Below are 24,680 nucleotides of genomic sequence, written 5' to 3' on the forward strand. Positions count from 1 at the left end.
AGGTGTTGGTCCCAAAATCATCCCCTAATAAACACCCTATGTGCTAATCTCTAGAGTTTGTTTGTGGACTTTTTCTTTCATTGATTTATTGAATTTAGCACCCTGTATTTCAATGTTTGTAGTTTTAGAATTCAGGGGCCTTTTTGCATTCTTAGTTGTCATCATCTGAATCCCTAAACTTATGATGTTGTGTAGTAAACAAAGACATCAGAACACAAAAATATTCACTAATGAATGAGAAATGAGGCCCCACTCAAATATCACCTTTCCTTTAATACTAGCATCTTCCTTTTACATCTCAACTGCAATGCAAAGCAATGCCAAGTACAGGTACGATGACAACTTATTGCAAAGTGACATTTTAAATCTTGCAAAAGAAGCAGCATCTTATGATGTTGACAGGCATTATATTAGAATGCAATTTAAATTTTTTTAATTTTAAAAAACTGTATTTTTATTGAGTTAACACTGGTTTTAACATTATATACTTTTCATGTGTAGGACATTATATTTCCAATTCTGTGTACACTTACAGCATGTTCACCACCAAAAGTTTCCATCCATCAACATGCAGTTGATCCCCTTTATGCATTTCATCCTCCCTCCCGCCCCTTACCCTCTGGTAACCTCTTGGTTACCAAACCAAAACTGTTTGGTTTTGGTTTGATTTGGTTCGTTTATTTATTCTGGGTTTTTTTTTAAAGAAAAAACACTCCAAGCCAATAATATTATTTAAATGACCCCAAAAGTAATCAACCAATAAGGGGCTAGTCTAAAACAGCTTAGAATTGAAGAATGGGATATCAATAAGGTTGACAACATGGTAGACTCTTCAAAAAAGAATGCCTAAGGCTTCACTGGTAAATTATACCAAACGTTAAAGAATAATGAACACCAGCCCTTCTCAAACTCTTCCAAGAGATAGAAGAGGAAAGAAGAAAGAACACTTCCTAATTCATTATATGAAGTTAATATTACCATGATACCCAAGCCATATGAAGACATTACACACACACACACACTCACAAGATCCCACATGCCACAGGGCAAATAAGCCCACGCGCCACAACTACTGAGCTCGCACACCTCAACGAGAGAGCCCGAGTGCCACAAACTACAGAGCCCATGCTCTCTGGAGCCCGTACGCCACAACCAGAGAGAGAAAACCCGCACACCACAACTAAGAGAGTAGCCCACACACCTCAGCGAAGATCCCGTGTGCTGCAACTAAGACCGACACAGCCAAAGAAATAAAGAAAATAAATAAATTTTTTTAAAAAGAAGAAATACGGTATTTAAAAAAAATAATAAGTAAATATCAAATGATTGAGGAGCACTAGGGAAAACTGATGAAATTTATGGTTGGTTGGTCTTTTTTTTTTCAAAAATTACCCTTACACTGAGAAAGCCAAAACTGAAGTGATAGACGTCTTATCATGTTACCATATGATTTTGTGGAGAAAATTAAACCCAAAAAAAGAAAAATGAAGTGAAGAATTCGTTCTTTTTCTTTAATAGGTTATTACTTTTTAAAATATTTATTTATTTATTTGGCTGTGCCGCGTCTTAGTTGCAGCACGCAGGATTTTTGTTGCTGCACGCGGGATCTAGTTCGAACCTGGGCCCCTGCACTGGGAGCGCGGAGCCTTAACCACTGGACGACCAGGGAAATCCAAAGAATTTGTTTCTCTTGATTCTAAAAATCAGTGTTTGACAGCTAGCAGCCCTAAATTAGCAAGAGAAGAACGTGATTGGCTGGTCCAGGTCACCTTCCTGATACGCCTTAGCTACGAATGGCTCGGCCTTAACTAATCCATGGGTCCCACTGTGTAGAAGATAGGGACTTTGGTTCGGACAGAAGTACCACATCAGCACTAAAGCCCTCCCTCTCACCAACCCCCTGCCATTCTACCTTCCATCATCATCCATCCTGAGGATTAGCCAGTCTCCCCTGGGCCTCCCAGCGCCTGCTGCCCGGCTGCGGAAACATGAGCGTCAGCCCAGCAGCCTTCCCTTTCCAACTCCCTCCTGCTCTTCAAACCTCCTCTCCTGCCTCCACCACCCCCGACCCCCCATTTGTATCCCAAAGAAGTTTCAGAGAACATCCTCAGCACACTGTGTTCTCCTATAGGGAAGTCTAAAGTTCAGGGCTCTGGGCAGTTAAGCTCAAGGCCTCTCACCGGGCTAGAGATGAATGACCCAGGGAGGATGGAACACTCCTGTGGAAATGGTTGAGGAAGTTGAGTCAGCCTGCGCCTTGCTAGGGTGGGGCCCAGGCGACTGACCCTCCGGAGGTTAGTGCCCTTGTCTTATGTGTTGTGCCCTTACCTCTACCTTAGGAGGTAACTGGCCCCTGAGACTCCTGGATCACTACATTGTCCTGTCCAGAGAACTGTACTTTAGGAGAAGGGTAAAAGAGGGAGAGGGCTTTTCTTGAAACTCAGGAGATATTTTGAGGTGCTGTGGGACAGGAGTAGGGAGTCTTCTTGGTGCCACATCAGTAACTTCTTCCTCTGATTGTATTTACTTACCAGCCCAGAGCAGGGGGATTTCTCTACCTTCCCAGAACTGATTCTCTTGACCCTCTCATGGGCCTTTTTTCTTCTCTCTTTCTTTTTTTTACTATCGAAAACTTCATCTGAGCCTCAACACAGCCCCTGACCCATGTCCCTTCTGCTTCTCTCCACACCTCCATGTCTTTCTATCCAACCTGGTGTCATAACGCCTCTGAGCCTCAGTTTCATTATCTGTAACATGGGAATAAAGATAGCATTTACCTCATAAGAGTAATTGTAAGGTTTAAATGAGATAAGGAACATGCAGCAATTCCTACAGCACCTGGTGCATGAATGCTCAATATACATTAGCTACTGTTGCTATGATTTTATTATTTTATCATTCATGCAACCAATTCTAAGGAGCACTTAGTATGTGTGAGGTCCTGTGCTGGGAACTTAGGGGTACTATGCTTGGCCTTAAATAGGTTTAAATCTACTTGGAGAGAGAAGAGAAATCACCAATCAATAAAATAGTTCAGAAGCATACAATTTGGCGGTTTTTCAGAATCTGTCAAAATGCCCAGAAATCTCACTCAGTAACTCTGCCTCTTAAATACACCCTCCCCCACTCCCCATTTGCTGCATCTTCGGGGGTTGGGGGGGGGGCGCTGTTTGGCTGGATGAGCCTGTCATCAGGATGCTGTGGGCTGGGCTTTGGGAAGCCCACCTGGGCCTTGTCTGGACTTCCCGGCTAGCCCTCCCTTCCACACTCCAAGCCAACAGCACCAACACAGTCAAGGCCTCAGCCCTGACTTCCATCTTCAGGGGGACAGAGCCAGCGTTCCAGCCAGATTCTGAGGGAGAGGGGGTTGCTGACCAGGGGGTTTTGCCGGGAGGACCAAGGATTTTGTCTCTAAAAGGCTCCTTAGGAGGGATGGAGGGTGAGGGCGGGCTGGGGGCAAGGGGCGGCCAGAGGCATTTGTGGGAGGGAGGAAGGAGGGGCCACACCTACCGACAGGGAGGAGTAGGAACCAGGGAACTCAACCAGCCAGCCGAGGGGATCAAATTCCTCTGCGGTGAACTCTGAGATAGGAGCTTGTGGGCACGGAGGCCTGAGAAGGGAGAGAGCCAGAGGGGAAGACCCAGCCACTCCACCTACCCACAGCCCAGTCCCGCAGGCAGCAGAGCCGGCAGGAGCCACCTTCCCCGGGGCCCACGCCTGCCTGTCCCTCCTGGGTCCTCAGTGCCTGCCGGGAAGGAAAGCCGGAGAGAAAAAGGAGACAATGGAGCCAGACAGGACTCAGATAAAGCTTGATCCCAGGTGAGTGAGGGGGGCAAGCCCCGAGCCAGGAGCCGGTTGCTAAGCAGCAGGGGCCCCTCTCACTCTGACCTGTCCCTACCTCCCTCTCAGGGCCCTTTGGCTCCCAGCACACAGAATGACCCAGGACTAATAATGGTCTGGCCATCCCACAAGGTCCTCAGGGACACTGTGGGGTAGGGCGAGTGTATGACCCTTCAGAGCCTTGGCTTTTGCCACCAACCAGGGAGAGAAAGATCCCAGAGGTGGGGGCAATGGGGGGCATGCACAGAGCCCTGACCAGCTGGAGATCCATTCCTGGTACTAAGGGTCCACTCTTTCTCTGGGACCCTGCTGTTTCTCCCTAGCCAACCTCTGGGCTTCTGCCCCAACGGAAGTGGAGAAAATGGACTATGGGCTTTTTGAGCACTGCAGCCAGACCTACCCATGGCCTAGGTGGCAGCCTGCCTTACACAGTGACCCAGGCCAATTCTCCATTCCCTCTAAGAGTCAGGGCCTTGAGGGGAGATGGACAAGCTCCCTGAACCCAGGAGTATTTGAGGGAATGTCAGGTTGCTGGTGTCCCTTCTGCTACCCTCCCCGTCCCCAGGTCCCCATATTCTGAACACACGCTGGTGTCTCTCCAGGTACACGGCAGATCTTCTGGAGGTACTGAAAACCCATTACAGCATTCCCTCTGCCTGCTTCTCTCACCCTCCCACAGCAGCCCAACTTCTGAGAGGTGAGTCAGGGACCCTCTGTAGAGGGAACTGAAAGGAGGGAAAAACTGAACATCCCGGGGGAAGTCAGAAAAGCTGAGAGGAGCTGAGGAGAGGTGGTCCTGAGCTAGCCAGCCTGGAGGGCCTGGGAGGATGACTGGCCCAGTGTCTGTCTGTCATGGTAAAAACCTGGGAGAAGAACAACTCCTAAAGGAGACAAAAGGCCAAAAGAGAGGCGCGAAAACATGGCCCACAGACAAAGCTGCATGTTGGGCCTCCCCAGCTCAAATTGGGGACAGTGGTCTGGAGCATTTTTCAGACCCCAGGGCCACCCAGGGACTCAAGCTGGTGCCCAAAGCCCCACAGAATGCCCTTGAGGTGTGCGCAACATCCTCCTCAGGAGAGGGTCTGTACAATTCTAGTGGGATGGTTATTATGAATAACGTTCTGAAAATTTAGGTGAACCTGTAAAAGTATTCTGACAGTGTTGGCCAACTAGATCCTATTACTGAATTGCTTTTGAAAGTGAAAAGGCCAGATGATGGGACTCTGTTTATTCCTTGGACACGTAAAACAGGACAATCAAATGACCCTAGCATCTGGAAAAGCAAATGTGGCTCCCACCCACATTTTATTTGGTTTCCCTACTGCGTGACAACACACCAGTATTGTCAACCAGAGGCAATTTTGTCCCACTGGAGACTTTTGACAATGTCTGGAGGCAGTTTCAGTTGCCACAGCTAGAGGGTGCTACCGGCATCTAGTGGATAGAGGTCAGGGATGTTGCCCTGGAAACAAAGGAAAGTCCCCAGGACAAGGAATTATCTGGGCCAATGTGTCAATAGTGCTGAGATTGGGAAATCCTTCCTTACACAATGAAAATGGATCTCACATTGCTTTGCTACAAAATGTGCAAATAGAAGCACCAAGGATGTTCAAAGCAGGGAGACCATTCTGAGCCTGGTAGTCTGGAGAGCTGCCTTGTCCCCAAGTGGAACTGTTGGAGTGGGTAGCAGTTGGAAAGTGGAGAGCCGGTGGTGGGCACGGCTGGGGTTGGGGTGGAGCTAGAAGGTGCAGGCAGGTTCTCCAGACACTGAGGAGCTGGATCTGGCAAGAGTCAAGGTTACAGGTGGGGAAGCAGGGGACAATTGAGAGGGCTGGGCAGGTAAGGTGGGGCCTGATGAGTGTCAGGCAGAGGAGTTGTACTTTATCCCGCAGACAGAAGGAGCGGACAAGGGCTCTGAGATTGGGAGGGGCTTGGATAGTGTTTCAGGATCATTAATCAGCAATCAAGATAGACTTTGGGGAAGAAGAGCCTTGAGAATCAGGGGTATAAATTGGAGGTTATTGCCCCAGCCCAGCAGGAAGGGCAAGACCTGAGCCAGATCAGTGTCAGGGAAAGGAAGGGAAGATTGGAAAATACAGGCAATCCAAAGAAAGAGCAGGCAATCTGGTAAATATTTAGACAAGGTAAGTGAAGGAAAAAGAAACTCTAATGATGACTCCGAGAATCTGGACAGTGGTGATGACACTGACAGAACTAGGAGAGTCAGGAAGAGGTGCCCATTGGAGGATGTGGTGAAACCCCTTCCTCCTTCATTTATAAACTCTGTTATTCCTTAAATTAAATGCCATTTAGGAAAGAACTATTCTGGAAGAACTATTGAAACTTTCAATAACCTGTTTTTGAAATGCCTGTGATATGATTGCAATTATAATCCCTACACAATTATTTTTTTAATGGACTGATCCAAACATTTATTTGTGGGAGTCAAGGACCAAGAAAAGCCAAGACAATTTTGATAAAGAGTAAGGAAGGTATGTGCCCTACCAGATATTAAGGGTTATATATCAAGACTAGAGTAATTAAAGCAATAATGTAATAACTGCAACCACACAACTCAGATTGGGACTTGAACCCACTGTCTTTTTTTTTTTTCCTTTAAAAAAAAATGTATTTATTTTTGGCCGCACTGAGCGGCATGTCACATCTTAGTTTCTCGACCAGAGGTCAAACCCATGCACCCTGCAGTGGAAGAGAGGACTCTTAACCACTGGACCTCCAGGGAAGTTCCCCACTGTCTTTTCATTGAAATCACATGCCTGGTCTCAGGACTTACTGAAGCCCAGGTTCTTTATGCTTCTGCACAGAAGAAATTCAGTGAAAGGCAAAGTGATAGGTAAGAAGTAGATTTATTTACAGAGCTACACACTCCATAGACAGAGTGTGACACATCTCAGAAGGCGAGAGGCCCTGAAATATGGGGTGATTAGTTTTTGTGAGCTGGGTAATTTCATAGGCTAACTAGTGGGAGGATTATTCCAACTATTTTGGGGAAGGGGCAGAGATTTCCAGGAATTGGGGCACCGCTCATTTTTTGTCCTTTTATGGTTGGCCTCCAAACTGTCATAGCACCTTTGGTGTGCCATTTAGCATATGCTAATATATTACAATCTGTGTATAATGAGGCTCAAGGTGCACTGGAAGTTGAATCTTCCACTATCTTGGACCTGGTTGTTTCTAACCAGTTTACGTCACATCCTCAAGAGCTATGGTTTTTAGAGGTTGTGTCCTTCCCCCTTCCCTCCTGTTTCACAAGGGGCCTGACAAGCAGAAAAATGAAATAAAATAGAGAGTCTAGAAATAGACCCATGGCCACTTGGGGACTTGCAATATGAAAGGATGGTATACACATCAGTGGGACAGGATGGACTCTTTGAGGAGTGATGCTGGACAATTGCCTGTCCCTATGGCAAGTAAATAAACATGAAAATAACTCCAATATAGCTTTAATCCAGATAGATTAAGTACCTAAATGTAAATGCAAACATTTTTACAAAAGAAAATATGGAAAGATATCCTTACAGTTGGAAGTAGAGAATAATTTCTAAAATAAAACACAAGAAAGTACAAATGATCTTAAAGATTGACTACATAAAGCAAACAAAATTCTGTACAACTAAAAACACTATAAACAATGTTAAAAGCCAAACCAAAGACTGGGAGAAGATATTTTCAAGCCTTATAACCAACAAAGGATGATTAGTCAGTATAAGAAAAATTACCCAATAAAAATTAGATAGAATAGATGATCATACAATTCATACTAGAAGAGGAAACCCAAATGGCCAATAAAGGTACAAAAAGATTACCTGTTTTGTTAGGAATTAGGGAACCTCAAGTTAAACAATGAAATAACATTTCACTACTCTCTCAAAGATGAAAATTGAAAGTCTGATAATCCCAAGTGATGGTGAATTTAAGGTGAACTGTGAACTCTCATAGACTGCTGGTGGGAGTACAAATTGGTATAACCACTTTGAAGAGCAATTAGATACCGTTAACACTGAAAATTCTCATCTCCTACAACCCAGCAATTCTAATTCTAAGTGTTTGAATAGAGGAACTCTCCTGTACATGCCAAGGAGACACATTTAAGAATGCTTATGGTAGCATTTGTTTGTCACAATGAAAATAATAACAACCATGAAAGCAATGTTGAGTGGAAAAGCATTTCACAGGATAATACCATTTATATAGATTTTTTATAGTGCAAAGCAATATAATATGTTGAGTATGTACATATATTGTAAAAAATTAAAACATACAGGAAAAGATACACCTCAACTTCAGAATAGTAGTTAGCCCTGGGAGGTGAGGTAGGGAAGTGAAAAGGATCCAGGAGGTATATATACAGGGGCCTTCAAGTACATCTGTAATGTTTTATTTTTCTAAGAATAACTTTTGAAGCAAAGTTGGCAATATCATAACATTCTTTAAAATGGATTATGGATATATTAATATTTGCTCTATTACTATATTTATTTTTTAAATCTTTATAATTTTAAAAATAATTATAAAAATAATTTTTGACAGGCTGTGATGAAATGTTAGATGAAAAAAACAGAATGCAAAATTTTACAGTATGATTGCAGTAATACAATATGTATGAACTTTAACCAGGATGCTTTTTTTTTTTTTAACATCTTTATTGGAGTATAATTGCTTTACAATGGTGTGTTAGTAACAAACTTCACTTTGTTAACATTCACTTTATAACAAAGTGAATCAGTTATACATATAACAGGATGCTTTTTTAAAGCTAGTTTTTACTGAGCAAATACTACATTCCATGCTAAGAGGTTTAATTGGAGGATAAACAACCTGCCCAAGATTATAGAGCAAGGAGTAAATGGAATTTTACTTTGAATTCAGAGCCTATGCTCTTAACTTCCATGGAAATACATTATGCAAAAATGAAAATAATTTTTGGTTAGGAACTAGCTAGGATTATGGTGATACTCTTTTTTCAAAATTTTAATGTTCTTATATTGTTTTCATTATTTAAAAAAGTAATCTTCACTGTTACAGATACAGTGGGAAATTTGCTAGTTGCTAAAGGTATAATTGTATTCAAACAGGTGAGTTAGACAAGCATTTCCCAAAACGTGTTCTTTGGAATACTAATCCTAAGGAGTGCTCCATGAAAACAGAGCCTGTAGAAAAATAGGTTTTGCAAAATCTATATTCTGTAACCTCCTTTTGGAAATTAACAATATAAATCAGATTTAAAACTTGGTATATTCCACAGGAAAGAAACATGTTTAACCTTGTTTAAAGTGTTTCCAAAGATCCTTGTGCCACTGGATACTTTTGTTCCATAATATTTATTAAGATGCAGGAAAAAAAAAGATAGAGGACAATCTTCCAAGAAGATAGATGAATTTGAAGTAGAGTAGTGGTGTCGGGCTATGTATGCTAAGGAAGTTCTCTCTCTCATACTTTTGTGCTATGGAAGTGGATACAAGAGCCAGTAGATGCTGCAAGTATGAGCACCAAAGCCAGCAGATACAAGAAACTGCAAAAGCACTTCCATATTGAACAGTTGGAATATGCCTCACCTCCACCTTCATCAACTTAAGCAACCTTAGGGCTGCATTTGATCGTTTATATCGCTCCACATTTCCTTCCATAGCTATGTGAACACACACTAAGAGTCAGCATGTGTAATGGTGAAGAGAATGGACTTAGGGTCAGGAACCCCTGGGTTTAAATCCCAGCTCCATCACTTCCAGGCTGTGTGACCATGGGTGAGGTGCTCAACTCCCTAAGCCTAGTTTCCTGAAAAAAACCTATAAAATGGAGATGACAATAAGAATTCTCATGGGGTCATTTCTTTCATTCAACAAATAGTCACAGTTACTGTTCCATGCACTTGGAGATAGAACAGAAAACAAGCCTGACAAAATCCCTGCCTTCACAGAGTTTATACTACCATCACTCTGATGGGGATAGACAACAAACAAGTAAATAAATATGTAAATAACCTAACTGTTGGGGGCAGCTTGGGGGAGAGGAGGTAACACCATACTGGACGCTCAAGGGAGGCTGGCTGAGGAGGGGGGTTTGAGCAGAGAGCTCAGTGATAGGAAGGAGCCCGCCACAGGGAGCTCAGGGAGGAAAGATGAACAGACAGAAGCCAAGTACCGAAAGGTTCTGGAGGTGGAAACAGCTCAGGTGGTTGTTGGGAGGCTGAGGAGTGGTAGGGAAATCCTAAACCTCAATAAACAGAAGAGGCGAAAGGGAGCGATTGAGTTTGGAGAACGCAGGGTGCGGGAGAGAATGAGGAATCAGTAGAGGAGACCTAGGGTCAGAGACCAGGAGAGGAATCAGGAGAACTGTGGTTCTGGGGGTCAAGGGGAGGGAGATTTTCAAGGAGGGGGAACAGTCAAGGACAGTGACCACTTGCTGGCTTCTGGAAGGGCTGTTTCCACTCTCAGCTCTCAGTGAGCTGATGAGGACAAGAGTCAAGTAGGGGGTGGGGGAATCCCACAAGGAGAAGCCTGCAGCGGTATGCCCCTTCCCAACAATGGATGTTGGTTTTTAGAAATCTACTGAATTAATTTTGGTTTCTGCCTATCTGGACTCTATATTTTATCTGTATTTTTTTTAACTAAACATTTCTATTGTAAAAATAATTCAATGAAGTCAGTACGAAAATAGAGAAAAGTGAAAAGAGGAACAGTAATGTATGGTCCCACCACTCAAGACCAGCACTGCAAATGTCATAGCGTGAGTTCTGTTTTCTATGCTTTTATTTAACACTAGTGGAAATCATACTATACTACAATTTTATGTCCTGTTTTTATAAGCATGACATCATATGATTTTTTTCACGTCATTCTGTTTGGCAAAGTATGTGTTTTAAAAAAAACTTTTTGTTATAAGATACGTATTCACTATAGAGTAATTGGAAAAGAAAGAGGACAAAAGCCACCCACAGTATCATCACTCAAAGACAGCATCGTTAATTAATTTCTAGGCTTTTTTCTAGGCAATGATTTTTTAATGTTTTTATTTTATCAAAGTAACACATTAACATGTGTTAAAAATTTAAATAGTACAAAAAGGCTACTAAAGAAAATCAACTATCCCCTGCCCTATTTATTCTCATTTCTTTTTTTTTTTTGGCCATGCCACGCGGCATGCAGGATCTTAATTCCCTGACCAGGGATCAAACCCACACCCTCTGCAGTGGAAGCACAGAGTCTTAACCACTGGACCGCCAGGGAAGTCCTCCTTTTTTAGCTGATGATTAGTTACCTTCAAATTACCATTATTTCCTGTGGTATCAATTTTGGACATTATCTGTAGCTGCCTCTATAATACATGAAAGTTTAATTCACTTAGCACCAAACTTCTTCCACTCTTTCCACATAGTTATGTCAATATTTTTAGTTGGTTATCTGTATAGCTGTATATACTATACCTATATTTTATTTCTTATTCTGCCAACTATGGACAGTACTTCTTCACTTTCCATTTTATATGATAAAGATATTAGGGCCCCACTCTCTCCATCAACTCTTTTCTACCTTTCTCTCCCCAAATCCTTTAAACATGGTTATAATTTTACCACGCTACTTATTTTTATTTTTTATTTTTATTTATTTATTGGCCACACCACGCAGCTTGCAGGATCTTAGTTCCCCTACCAGGGACTGAACCCAGGCCGCTGGCAGTGAAAGTACCAGGTCCTAACCACTGGACTGCCAGGGAAATTCCCTTTGCTAATTTTGCATTCTGCTTTGTTCACATAAAGATTTGTTTGTTTTAGTCATAAATTACATACAGTAAAGGGCAATGATTTTTATTTTTATTATTTTTGGCTGCACTGGGTCTTCGTTGCTGCGCGCGGGCTTTCTCTAGTTGCGGTGAGCGGGGGCTACTCTTCGTTGCGGTGCGCAGGCTCTAGGCGTGCGGGCTTCAGTAGTTGTGGCTTGCGGGCTCTACAGCGCAGGCTCAGTAGTTGTGGCGCACGGGCTTAGTTGCTCCGCGGCAATGTGGGATCTTCCTGGACCAGGGATCAAACCCGTGTGCCCTGATTTGGCAGACAGATTCTTAACCACTGCACCACCAGGGAAGCCCATATCTGTATTCTTGTTGAAGAACATGTGGACTTTTTCCAGTTTTGGCCATCATGAACAATGATGCTCTGAACATTCTTTTGGTGATTAAGGCACTCATTTCTATTAAATATGTTTCCATGAGTGGAATTCTTGTGTCGCAGGGTAGGTGTATGTTAAGCTTTAATAGATACTACCAAACTGTTTTCTAAAGTGGTGGCACCACTCCCAATAGCAATGTGTGAGAGTTCCAATTGTTCCTCCTCCTCACCAGCACTTAGAATCATCGGTCAAAGGATGATTAAAATTAAAAGCAATTCTAGCCCTTTTGGTGGGTATATAATGGCACCTCACATTTGTATTTCCCCAGTGACTATTAATATTTAGCACCTTTTTATGCTTCTTGAACATTTGGATATCTTCTTTAGAAACGTTACTGTTTAGGTCTTTTTCACTTTTAAAAATTGTGTTCTTTTTCTTTCTGATAGGAATTCTTTATATATTATGGATACGAGTCTTTTGTTGGGTATTTGTATTGCAAATATCTTCTCTCGGTCTGAGCATGCCCTTTCATTGTCTTAATGGTTTTCTTTGTCAAATGGAAATTCTTAATTTTAAGGAAGTCCAGTTTATCAATATTTTTTCTTTATGATTAGTGCTTTTGTGTCCTATTTTAAAAGGCTCTTTGCCTATCTCAAAGTCATTAAGGTATACTTCTCTGTTTTCTTCTAAAAACTTTATCGTTGGGCTTCCCTGGTGGCGCAGTGGTTGAGAGTCCGCCTGCCAAGGCAGGGGACACGGGTTCGTACCCCGGTCCAGGAAGATCCCACATGCTGTGGAGCGGCTGGGCCTATGAGCCATGGCCGCTGAGCCTGCGCGTCCGGAGCCTGTGCTCCGCAACGGGAGAGGCCACGGCAGTGAGAGGCCCGCGTACCACAAAAAAAACTTTATTGTTTTAACTTTCACATTTAGGTATTTTTGTATGATGTGAGGGAGGGGTCAGTGTTCTTTTTTATCACTTTGCATATTAAACGAGATGCAATTAACCCAGCACTTTCTCAAAAATTATCCTTTCCCCCTGAATTGTAGTGAAGCCTTTGTCATAAATCTGATGACCATAAATGTGTAGATCTGTTAATAAGTTTTTCTGTTTTTTAAAACAGTGTTAACACATTTTTTAAAATATTAGTACATAGTCTTTGCAAATATTTTTTATGGTATGCACAAATTTTTCACACCTGCATAATATTCTATTGAGTAGTTTACATAATAATTTCAGTATTGTTGGACATTTACGTTTTTTAAAATGTAGGGCTATTAATAATATTAGAAACATTATCTTTAAATAAAACAAAAAATAATATATTACTGTTATTTTGCCTTCTCTGGCTGCTAGGCAGGTTGACTATTTTCCCACTTGCTGAACTGTGTTAGTATCATTTTCCCATTTGCAAGAGCCTTCTGTTTTTGTTATTTTCTTCATGTAATAAAAATTTTAAACTTGTGTACACATTTATTAAACATGCTTTCCCCCAGTCTGTTTGCTGCCTATATATTTTTTTAACATTCAGAAGTTTAAACTCTTTATGTCAAATTTGACCATCGTTCTCATTGTGATTTCTTGGATTACACCTAAGCTTAGGTAGGTCTTCCCTCTCCAAAGTCTTGATGCAGATACAATTCTCTCTTTTCTTTTCCTTCTCTCAATTTTCCCTGTTTGATTTTTAAAGGTTTATCTCTTTAATCTATCTGGAATTATTTTGATATATGGAAGGCTTTATGTGTATCTCATGATAAAACAATCATAATTGTTTTAAATCCACATTTTTATTGTATAAGGGTAAAATTGTGTCAGCCCCACCCCATGATGTTTATGTTTTTAAAGTTTTAAGGAAGGAAGGTAAAGTCTCTTTTTAATAAAGGACTGCAACCAGGTGTTTTTTGGCTTTTGTTTGTTTTGTTTTGTTTTCTTAATGTTTAAAATTTGCAGAGCCTACTGGAGCAATATCTGTAGAGGTAATTGAGAAAGAGGCAACAGAGTTAAACAGCAACAGCAATGCCAAGCCAGTAATTTGGTCACCCAGAGGGCTGTATCCTAATTAAGTGGAGGTGGGGTGGAGGCAGGAATGGGGAGGAGGGAAGAAAAATAGCACAGTCCTGTCTTTTGAGGCCTGTAATAGAAAGGAAAAGCTTACTACTGACTTCAGAAGTACAACTTGGGACCTGGAATCCAAGGGCCACCTTCCCCATGGCAGGTCCTCTGGATTGATCACAGACCTAACTGTGGTCAGAGGTAAAGGGCCTCTTGGCTAAAGTAAACAGAAACAGAGAGAAAAATGTGTGCCCTGAAATAAGAACAACCAGGATCAACATATTTTTTGACAAATTCACCTTTGTCCTGGTTGCTCCTTGTGGTGCCACCAGGTATGACTGACCCAGATGACAACTCAAGTCTTTACTGTGGTATGGTCTCCTTCCTCCCTGTTTTGGTGTCAGCATTAATACCTCTGCCTGAGCTGCCCCCAGTCACCAAAACATAGGGCAGACCAGCCAATGCCTTCCTCATACTTTACTCCCAATGTAATAAGACAGTGGCTTGGACTCTGGCAGTCTTCCCCCACTTCATCTGTCATCTAGCCAGTTAAGTGGCTGAAAGGAAGGAGTCTGCCAACCAGGGAAGAGACTTGGATAAATGAGGGTCCAGGCTTAGTCACTGAGGACACAGAACCCTTTGTTTAAAACTAATTGTTGCATTGGTTAGAAAATGTTCAGAAACAAATATTGTGACTCTATTAATATTTTCCTGTTAGCAATGGTGAGGCCAGAGGAGCTTCACTGGTTTGTTGAAAAATTGTTTGTTATCCTCTGACCATTATCAGGCGAGCTTGTTTAAAATGTGGATTACTGGGTCCATCCCAGATCTGTTCCAGATCTGTTGAAACAGCATCTATGTGGATAGGGCCTGGACAGCTACTTTTTAACAACTCCTCAAATGACTTCAATAAACACTAAAGAGAGCTACTGGGCCACATTTAATGTAAGACTAAGTGTGAGGCCAACGTGGGTCATATGTCCTTGGAGTCTTTACTCATACCCATTTCTTTTGTTAAAGTCCCTTCCTATGTCCCAGTTTTGTGACATAATTTTTGAAATCAAATTTAAACAGCTCTAAAGTAAATCAAGAGTTATATTCTGCTTTAATTATAATATTAATTAGTCCCTGTTCTGCTAGCAAAACACCTGACACTGAAATAGAAAACTGAATAAACCCTGTTGACCTCCTAATTTAGAATTTTTGCTAATTATGTACAAACTTGTTTGGTGTCTATATCCTGGTTCAGATAAGCCTTACCATACCTAGAATTATCTGGTCTAGTCTCTCATGAATGCAGAAGAATGACTATTTCTTAGTCACATGTTGGATACTCTAGATCTAAGAAATAGCCCATCTTCTGCATGAGGGGGCCTAGGCCAGGTCATTTTAGATATGGTAAAGCAATTTAGAGCCACATGAGGAAGCCCACATCTTCTGCTCCTCAGTCCTGATCTTCAGCTCACTGGAGTCTGCCCTCTCTTTCAACTCTAGCATCGGGCCCTGTGGAAATTTCTCTCACAGTCATCATGACCTTGCTTGCCCTGGGCTCAGTCGCCATCTTCCTGGAGGATGCTGTCTACCTATACAAGAACACTTACTGCCCCATCAAGAGGAAGACTCTGCTCTGGAGCAGCTCTGCACCCACGGTGAGGGCCCTGTAGCTGCCTTTTGGGAGGGACTGGAGGGGAGGCAGGGTCCATCTTGAGGATTCCTTTAAACTCAACAATTCAAGTTGCCTTCCTCTACCACCTTAGGGTAAGGGTTTTAGTCTGGTATCTGCAGTCAAGACCCCATGCCTGGAAGGTCAACAGGCAGTGGGATGGAGCGTTTGAAATATCTTAGAGCCACAGAAACAGCTGAAGAACCCTCTCAGCCCATCAGCAGCCTCACTCGCTACTCCCCTGCTACAACATTGCAAGCCTCCTTCCTGGACACACCAACTCCCTGTTCCTCAGAGGGTAGGAGGAAAAGAACCTTTTCCCATGGGGTCATGCTCACTCTACGCTTATGTCATAGGTCTTTTTAACCCGCTCCCACAGCTATTAGATAGGTCTTTGGCATGTTCCCAGGTCATAAAATGGGACTTCTCTTTCCATGTGGTGAGCTCTGTCTGTTTGGGGGGAAGAACAAAGCCCTTGAAGTCCTTTCCTGCCAGATGACATCTGCCTGGGTCATCTCAAGACATCAGATCCTCTAATAACATCTTAAAGATGAACTGACCTACCCTTACCCCAGTGATATAAGTTGAGATAGTCTTCAAAAGAGCCCCCTGACTCAAGGTCACTTTAACTAGTTATTTTTCCAGCTGGTCACTCTGAAGTAATGGTGCCTCGAATGTTTAGGTTTTGCTTCCTTGAGCCCTTGCTGTAAACGGTGGGCACGAAGCCCCCTTCCTTGCCCTAACCAGCTCCTTGCTCTTCTCCAAGCAGATAGTGTCTGTGTTCTGCTGCTTTGGTCTCTGGATCCCTCGTGCCCTCATGCTCGTGGAAATGGCCATAACCTCGTGAGTGTCCTGCCCTGCCCCCAGCTGAACTGGATATCCTTCTGGTGTCCCCCACTCTGCTCCCCTCAACCCCAGGACTCCAGAGTCCTTGTCTTCTTTTATCCCCTATCCCTTCCATAAATCCGTGCAAACCAACGGATCATAAATAGAGCCCTTGAACTTCCAGTTCATCCTCAGGCACCATTTCATTCCCACAGCCTGATATTGCCCTCTTCCCACCCTGTCCTCTCTCTCACTTCCTCTTGGGTCACACACTCAAAACGCCTAGCCCCTACCTGATCCCCTCAGGAAGCCCCACCTCTCCCTGGCCCCTTTGCAGTCTGTTTTTCTTTGGCAGGAAGGGCTGTCCTATTAGCTGCTGCCACCTCCCCTTCTGTGTACTCTCAGGCCCACCTCTCCCCCAACTCCAGGTTTTATGCGATGTGCTTTTACCTGCTGATGCAGGTCATGGTGGAAGGCTTTGGTGGGAAGGAGGCAGTAGTAAGGACACTGAAGAACACCCCAGTGATGATCCACACAGGCCCCTGCTGCTGCTGCTGCCCCTGCTGCCCACAACTCATGCTCACCAGGTAAGGTGGGAGGGAGAGGCCGCCTGGAAGAACAGGTTAGCCTCTTCCTGCACTCTCCCAAGAGCCTCTGCTGGCTCTCTCAGCCCTGCTTCAAGCCTCATGGAATTAGGCTTTTATGGAACAAACCCAGTGATGAAAGGGTGGGCATCCCGCAGCCAGGGTCCACACACTGGGCACCCACGCAGGGGTGAGGGGAGCAGAGGAAGGAGAACTCCAAAGTTCTCATCACTTAAGCTCACTGTCCCCTACAAACTTTACCACACAGAGCAAATGGATTTTGGACTATTTACTTTCCCCTTCCGTCTATTTCGGTTAATGAGGTTGGGGTCAACACTCAGTTCTTACTCAAAGGCAGCATTCTGGTCTGAGGGTGAGTGGGATGCAAGAAGGAGGGTTCCCAACTCTCTCAACATTCTGGCTTCTTCCGAAGTCCCCATCCATTTGACCATGTTGATGTCTATGATGGCGGAGCCCGGTGAGGGAGCTGGAAGGTCTTCTTGGGGTGGGCGGTTTGTGGGTCCATGGTCCTAACCCTCTTCCCACTTCAGGAAAAAGCTTCAGCTGCTGATGTTGGGCCCCTTCCAGTATGCCTTCTTCAAGATAACACTGAGCCTGGTGGGCCTGTTTCTCCTCCCTGATGGCATCTATGACCCAGCAGATGTAAGTCAGGAGTAAGGGGCAGCAGAGGCCAAGATTCATTAAATACCTGTGAGCTCTAGAAGGAATAGCTGGAGCCAATATCCCCTAATTCAGGGCCCCAGGAATGGGGTAGCCCCAGGGACAGGGTGGCTGTGGAAAAGTAGAGGCTCAGGGACTCTGATGGGGAGAGAAGAAATGGGAAGGGGCCAAGGCTTTGGGGCTTTTTTACCTTTTCCACCATGGGAGAGGGGAAATAAAAGGAGAAAAGGGCTTGCTTCCTCATTGACTACTTTCTGGCCTGCCACCAGATTTCAGAGAAGAGCACAGCTCTATGGATCAACGTTTTCCTTGGTGTGTCCACCCTGTTAGCTCTGTGGACCCTGGGCATCCTTTTTCGTCAAGCCAAGCTGCACCTGGGCGAGCAGAACATAGGAGCCAAATTTGTTCTGTTCCAGGTAACTATACCCTGGGAGAGAAAAGATGGTTAATAATGAGCCACAAATAATAGGGGTTAGGAGCTGAGACTAATAAGGGATAAAAGTGGGTCCGGGAATCTTCTTAAGCCTTAGGTTTCCGATGAGATTTGGAAAAGAATCCCTGCCCTTTCCCAGTTTTTGCTTTCCTGTGCTTTAATAGTTTCCAAGCGTTGCTGTAGCAAAATATCACAAACTGGGTGTGATATAAAGCAACAGAAATGTGTTGTCTCACAGTTCTGGAGGCCAGATGTCAGCGGCCCGTGTTCCCTCTGAAAACTGTGGGGGAGAACCCGTCCTTGACTATTCCTGGCTTCCGATGGTTTGCAGCAATCCTTGGCATCCCTGGCATGTCACATGGCGTTCTCCCCTCATATGTCTGTGTCTTGTGTCTCTTTTCTTATAAGGACATCAGTCATATTGGAATAAGGAAGGACCCACCCTACTCCAGTATGACCGCATCTTAACTAATTATGTCTAATTAGTTACCAAAACAATGATGCTTTTTCCAAATAAGGTCACATTCTGAGCTACTAAGGGTTAGGACTTCAATGTATCTTTTTGCGGGACACAATGCAACCCATAACACATGTATTATCAAACCTTAATTTCTTTTACCTTTGCTTTTTTCTTTTCTTTACTACCCATTACTTCTAAAAACCTGCAATTCATCACCACCAGAAACATCAGCATTATCACAGCTACAACTATGAAGTGTCTATACCACATACTAGGCACTTTTCATACATTAATTACATTTAAATTCACTATAATCCTCAGAGTCATTATTATTTCTGTTTTACAAATGAGGAAACTGAGATGTTATGGGGCTTGTTCAAAGGCTCATAAGGGATGGGACTGGAATTTAAACCTAGATCTGTCTACTCCCAGACCCACATCTCTTCTTATCACACTGCCTCTTCATCTTCACATCTTTTCTGACAATTCTCTAAAACTCACGTTTGTTTACTTTTTACACTTTCCATTCTCTAAGCCCAGAGATAACCTTTCCACCAAATGCAGTGACTTCTAGCCCAGTATTGTTTCCCTTCTCACTTCATTCTTTCTGTCTCCTTGCTGGGCCCTTCTCCTATTCCCAAGGCACAATGACTCCTTTACAGTCAACAGAGTGATTCCACATAAATTCTCATTTGATCTAAGCAGGTGCCGCTTACAGGCACATAGTAGGTAGAATTGGAGGGTCCAGAGGAAGACAGAGGACAGAAGAGCCTAAAATGGAGTAAGGGACTGAAGGGGCACAGAAAGGATCTGGGCCCCAGAAGCACTCAGGGTCAGGCTAGCAGGTAAAAGCCCTGTGATTGCCGAGCCTGCCCATGATTATTGTGGGGAAGCCTAGAAAAGCCAAGTCTGCCCTGAAGAGGCTGTGCTTCAGAAAAGTGTACTCAGAGAGGGCAAGTACAAGACACATCTCAAACACAGCAGTGGGCCAGCCGGCCTCAGTGCCGGGGATGCTGAGCCCCTACCCTCACTTCTCTTTTCTCTTCTTCAGGTTCTCCTTATTCTGACTGCCCTGCAGCCATCCATCTTCTCAGTCTTGGCCAACGGTGGGCAGATTGCTTGTTCGCCTCCCTTTTCTTCTAAAATCAGGTCTCAAGGTGAGCACGTAGGAGCTCCTATTCTATTCCAGGATGGGCAAGAGGGGGAGGTCAGGGAGGAGAGGAACTTAGAACTGAAGTTGGGCCAGCCAATCTCAGAATACTCAGAATGTTCTGCTCAGAATACTGAGAAAGGAACCTGCAAGAAATCTAGCAGAAGCTCTAAGCAGACTATGACCTCTCTGATCACACAGAGGAGAGCTGCAATCCCACAGCTTGAGGCCAGCCCTGATGGCCAACCCAGGAAGCCATGGGTTCAACCCTCAGCTCCAGGAAGAGCAATGGGTGTGGTTAGGAAGCAGAAGTCATGCTGATGAAACATGCAAAAGAAATGTTTAGTGCTAGCCTCAAATTGCAGGAGGTAGAGGCCAAGTTCTGGTTCTGGCTCTACTATTAACCTGCTATGTTACTTGTGACAACTTAATATCTCTAGGTCCTGGTTTGAGGACAAATTGGAGAAAGTGTTGTTCAACTCATATGCCAAGGCTGCTAGTGGTATACCACCTCTATAAGTTAGTATAACCTACATTATATTTTGCCCCATGCTGCAGTGATGAACTGCCACCTCCTCATCCTGGAGACTTTTCTGATAACCGTGCTCACACGAATATACTACCGAAGGAAAGACGACAAGGTTGGATATGAACCTTTCTCTTCTCCAAACCTGGATTTGAACCTCAAAGCTGGAGGTGGATTGCTTGGACAATGAAAGAGACACTGCACTCATTAGATGGGCACAAGATTTCTTTACTGTTCCTCAGCTTTGACCAAATGGGGATGGATTCCATTGTCAGAGCAAGCTGGCTAATGGTATACACTTGACTGTAGAGACGAATGTGAACTATGCAATAGGATGAAATTGTTTTGGATCTTGCCTGAGGAAGGTATTTTAAGTTTTATAATAAACAGGACGGAGTTTGATGTTCTACAACTGGGCACACTGCCTCTGTGTGTGCCACTATTAGCCCACAAAGCTTGTATATTAAAAGGTTACTCTGAGGTTTCCCAAAGCAAATGAAAGGGGGAAGAGTATGTGATAGTTTTACTGGTATAATAACAGGAATAGAACTCAGCCAGGCAAAACAGTATGAGCCCAAACTCTCGAAGAAACCAGGCTTCTGAAGAACAGATGAAAGGTGTTCTTTCCCTTACAGATGTGTCAGTAGGGCACTGATGACATTAGACCTGGGAGATCTGGATCAGCCTCCCTTTGTGGGACAATGGTTTTTTTAGTCTTCTGTACCAAGCAGCAAAAGGAATCCCGATAATATGGTCATGGAGTTGTTATGGAGAGACAAATTAAGATGCAAAAGCAAAGGAAATGATCATATAGGTAAAACCCCCAAATTAGGATGCAAAAGCAAAGGAATCGATAGTACAGGTAAAAGCCCCAAATACATAAAACATATCATACACATGTATACAAGGTCAAAAACACAGAAAATGAAACATTACATAAAATCACTTTTCCTTTATTTGGCTAATGACAAAAGCCAAAATAACCGAACAATTTAATAACACTCAGACAGGAAAACAATATACTGAACGCCAATTGAGGAAAACGTCCTTGTGGACACCGGCACTGGTGATGGGGCCAACATTCATGCCAAGGCCAGAATTTTTTTCCAAGACTCTTTCTGTTCAGGATCCTCAATATAAAACAACTCAACCAATCAAGTCTCTGTGTTCAAAGCAGTCAGTGCCTCCCTAAGAAGGGTGGGAAAGCCCACTTGGAAGCTAAAAAAACCACAACTGGAGTCATCCTAATGTTAAACCAAGTACTTTTGTTCTCTCCCCCAATCTGAATACTAACATTAAACTTTGGCAGAGTATCTTTCTCCTTTGTTTTAAAGAAAATTAACATTTAATAGTATAATCCCAAGAACATGTTCTACTTACTTGGAAAAATAATAGCTAGGGACCATTCTTTATCCCATGACAATCTATTCTGTGAGAGAAAACAAGAACAATCATTGCATGACCTTGAAAAATATAACTTTAAAAACACTTATATTGGTAAGGTTAAAAAAAATACCATTAGTTAAAAACATTGTTAAGGGAGCTCTTTTCCTACCTGTACTGATTCAACTTCTGGTGATAGTTTGTGCTGACAGAAAATGTAAAAGCTATGGCTTTCAGGAAATTAAACAAAAGCAGTGAAATATACTTGATTTGGAAAGATTTTAGATATAGGGTCTGGAACAGCATTAAAAAGGCAATGAGCTCCAGAAAAACAAAAGCTACCCATACATCAAGAAACAGAATAAAAATCACTGTGAAGAACCATTGTGGAGGGAATATTCAAAGACTGCCTGGACAGCTGTGTGGTCAAAAGTAAGAAAAATGTAACTCAGGTGCTGCCTAGGAAGTTATCAGTGATCAGAAAAGGTCAAAAGCTCTCTTGACCTCCCTCAAATTTTTTCTCTCATTCAAGGTTTTCAACCTCCTTGCATCCCCAACCTTCTTACCCAAGCCTCAGCAAGATAATGGTCTTTGGCTCTAGCTATCAGAAGCAGCTGCAGCAGTACAAATGATCCATTTTTATTCCTCTACAATTTCAACCTCTATCCTTCAGTGCTACTGAGTGTAGTGTATGAAAAAAGCAAACTTTTTGCCAGCTCATCTCAAGGTAACTGCTGAAATGGCACCTCCTCAGCACTGGCTACAGGGCTTCTGTCTCCATTCTCCCTCTATCTTACAGCGAGAGGCTCTGAGGCCAACCAACTTTTTTTTTTGGCTGCGTTGGGTCTTTGCTGCTGTGCGTGGGCTTTCAATAGTTGCGGCGAGCAGGGGCTACTCTTCGTTGTGGTGCGTGGGTTTCTCATTGAGGTGGCTTCTCTTGTTGCAGAGCACAGGCTCTAGGCGTGCGGGCTTCAGTAGCTGTGGCACGTGGGCTCAGTAGTTGCGGCACGCGGGCCCTAGAGCACGCGGGTTTCAGTAGTTGTGGCGCGTGGGCTCAGTAGTTGTGGTTCGCAGGCTCTAGAGCACAGGCTCAGTAGCTGTGGTGCATGGGCTTAGTTGCTCTGCAGCATGTGTGATCTTCCTGGACCAGGGTTCGAACCTGTGTCCCCTGCATTGGCAGGTGGATTCTTAACCACTGGAAGCCAAGCAACTTTTAAGGCCCATTTCTGCCACATTTGATCTATTCAGGCTGACAGCTTTGTGTGTGGGATTCAGGGAAACAGCTAATTAAAATTAACGTTAGAAGTTAATATTAACAATAATAAAGATTTACAGATCACATGCATGGTTGTGGAATGCGAACCTCTAACTTCATTTAATTAGGCACAGATGATCAAACAATGCATCATCCCAATAGCTTCTTCCACCCACCCACCCTTGTCCGGCATGTAGGATCACATTTATCCCAAAGTATCTAGCATGCCACGCCATAAAATTCTTTGCTTTCAGTCAAAATTATTTGAAGATATACTAGTGTTAGGAGACTGAGGCCACAGAGGTTCACCAAAAGGGGTGAGAGTTTTCCAAGAACACGTGCACATGCTGGTGCTAGCAGTCTCATGGAGCTTGTCAGCCTAGAGGTCATATTCCAAGGACAGGATATGCCAAAAGCAGCCCATTTACAGAGCGGAGGAGGAGGACCAAAAACTTGGGATCCAGACAATACACGTGAGAAGAGTGACTGCAGGGAGGAAAATTACACTCTGGGCACCTCATTTTCCAAATACACTTGGATAACATGTGTACTTTGAGAGAACACGTAAGTGGGCTTCAGTGGTGATTTCACTGCTTTTCTATTGACAGAAATGGGCAGAATTTCCAAAGAGGCAAGACTGAAGCAGCAAGTTAAAATATGTGATCATATCAGCTTGATCATATCAAGCTGAGTAGTATAGGAAGACATTAACTTCAACTGTTCCAAAAAAAGGATTCCAAGCCAAAGCTTGTGTAAACCAGATTTGATAGTAAAAATAGCACTTCATGAAAAGAGTTAGAAATGTAATTTTCATAGGCCATCAGGACAAGAGGTTTCCCCCTCTTTGTCCCTCTACTCTGCTGTGCTCTGCCTCTCTGGATGATCTGAGGACCTAGGTAGTCCTGCTGTGCAGGCAGGCAGTGATTCTAGCCACCGACCCTCAGGCAGAAGAGCAAGTTTTAACAGAAGGTGTTTAGGGAGGGGACTATGAGATGCTCACAGCCCTAGCAGAGGGGCAAGGAAAGATAAGATGTGGTTTTCTTAGCTGAAAACACTAAAACTCCACCCCCACAAGGGGTATTTATGAGTGATGGGATGGTGCCTGGACATAAGCAATTTTTCACCCTGAACCCAGCTACAGGATTATGATAGATGATGATCTGCTAGGTCATGTACTGTAGGATGCTAGGTTTAAAAAGAGCTTATGCTCAACAGCAAGTGTTAAGCTTCAGCATTCTCTGACGTGAAATTTAAGCAGTGAATCCCCTGGGCAACATACCAGGGGAGGTGGAACCAGGCAGAGTGAGAGGGAGGGAACCTACCACACTCTTGTAAAGTGAGCCCTTGCTCGGTGACTTGCTGGAAGGGCAGCAGACTCCCTGCCAGCTGCCAACTCTCAGGGGAAAATAAACACCTCATGGAGCACTGGTTCCAGTCAAGGACACTCTTAAGAGGGGAAGAGGTCAAGAAAAGGCTTTAGAAAGGGGTGTGTTTCCTCATGCTTTTGCGCCTATGTTCTGTGCAAATCTCTCTGAATATTTGATATGGCTATGAGCAACATGGATTAACAGATCATGTTCAAACTGCAGACATTTACAAAGTATCCTCTGTAAAAAGCTAGGTAATAAGTATTAAAATAGGAGTCACAGGGCCAGGGACTTACTCTCAGGAAGAAAATTAATCAAAACTGACTTTGCATAAGATTGA

The 24,680-nt window shown here is 43.5% G+C and overlaps 2 protein-coding genes across 2 annotated transcripts in view; one reads left to right on the forward strand and one right to left on the reverse strand.

Annotated features, from left to right (window-relative positions):
* Positions 1-3,781: 3,781 nt before the first annotated feature.
* SLC51A (solute carrier family 51 member A) lies at positions 3,782-20,525 on the forward strand. Its single transcript, XM_089909903.1, has 9 exons — positions 3,782-3,819; positions 4,368-4,537; positions 15,508-15,662; positions 16,443-16,519; positions 16,930-17,088; positions 17,637-17,748; positions 18,036-18,182; positions 19,711-19,816; positions 20,368-20,525. The coding sequence occupies exons 1-9, from the start codon at positions 3,782-3,784 to the stop codon at positions 20,523-20,525; spliced, it is 1,122 nt and encodes a 373-aa protein (XP_089766029.1).
* Positions 17,115-24,680, reverse strand: part of PCYT1A (phosphate cytidylyltransferase 1A, choline) — a 50,395-nt gene continuing 42,829 nt past the window's right edge. Inside the window, exon 9 of the mRNA XM_089910024.1 lies at positions 17,115-23,001. Within this exon, the coding sequence (XP_089766150.1) occupies positions 22,990-23,001 (12 nt within the window). The 3' untranslated portion in view covers positions 17,115-22,989. The remainder of the gene's footprint in view (positions 23,002-24,680) is intronic.

This window comes from Delphinapterus leucas, chromosome 4 (assembly GCF_059928025.1).
Source record: "Delphinapterus leucas isolate spDelLeu-1000000601 "Yukka" chromosome 4, BTC_Dleu_Yukka2, whole genome shotgun sequence".
NCBI classification, from domain to species: domain Eukaryota; kingdom Metazoa; phylum Chordata; class Mammalia; order Artiodactyla; family Monodontidae; genus Delphinapterus; species Delphinapterus leucas.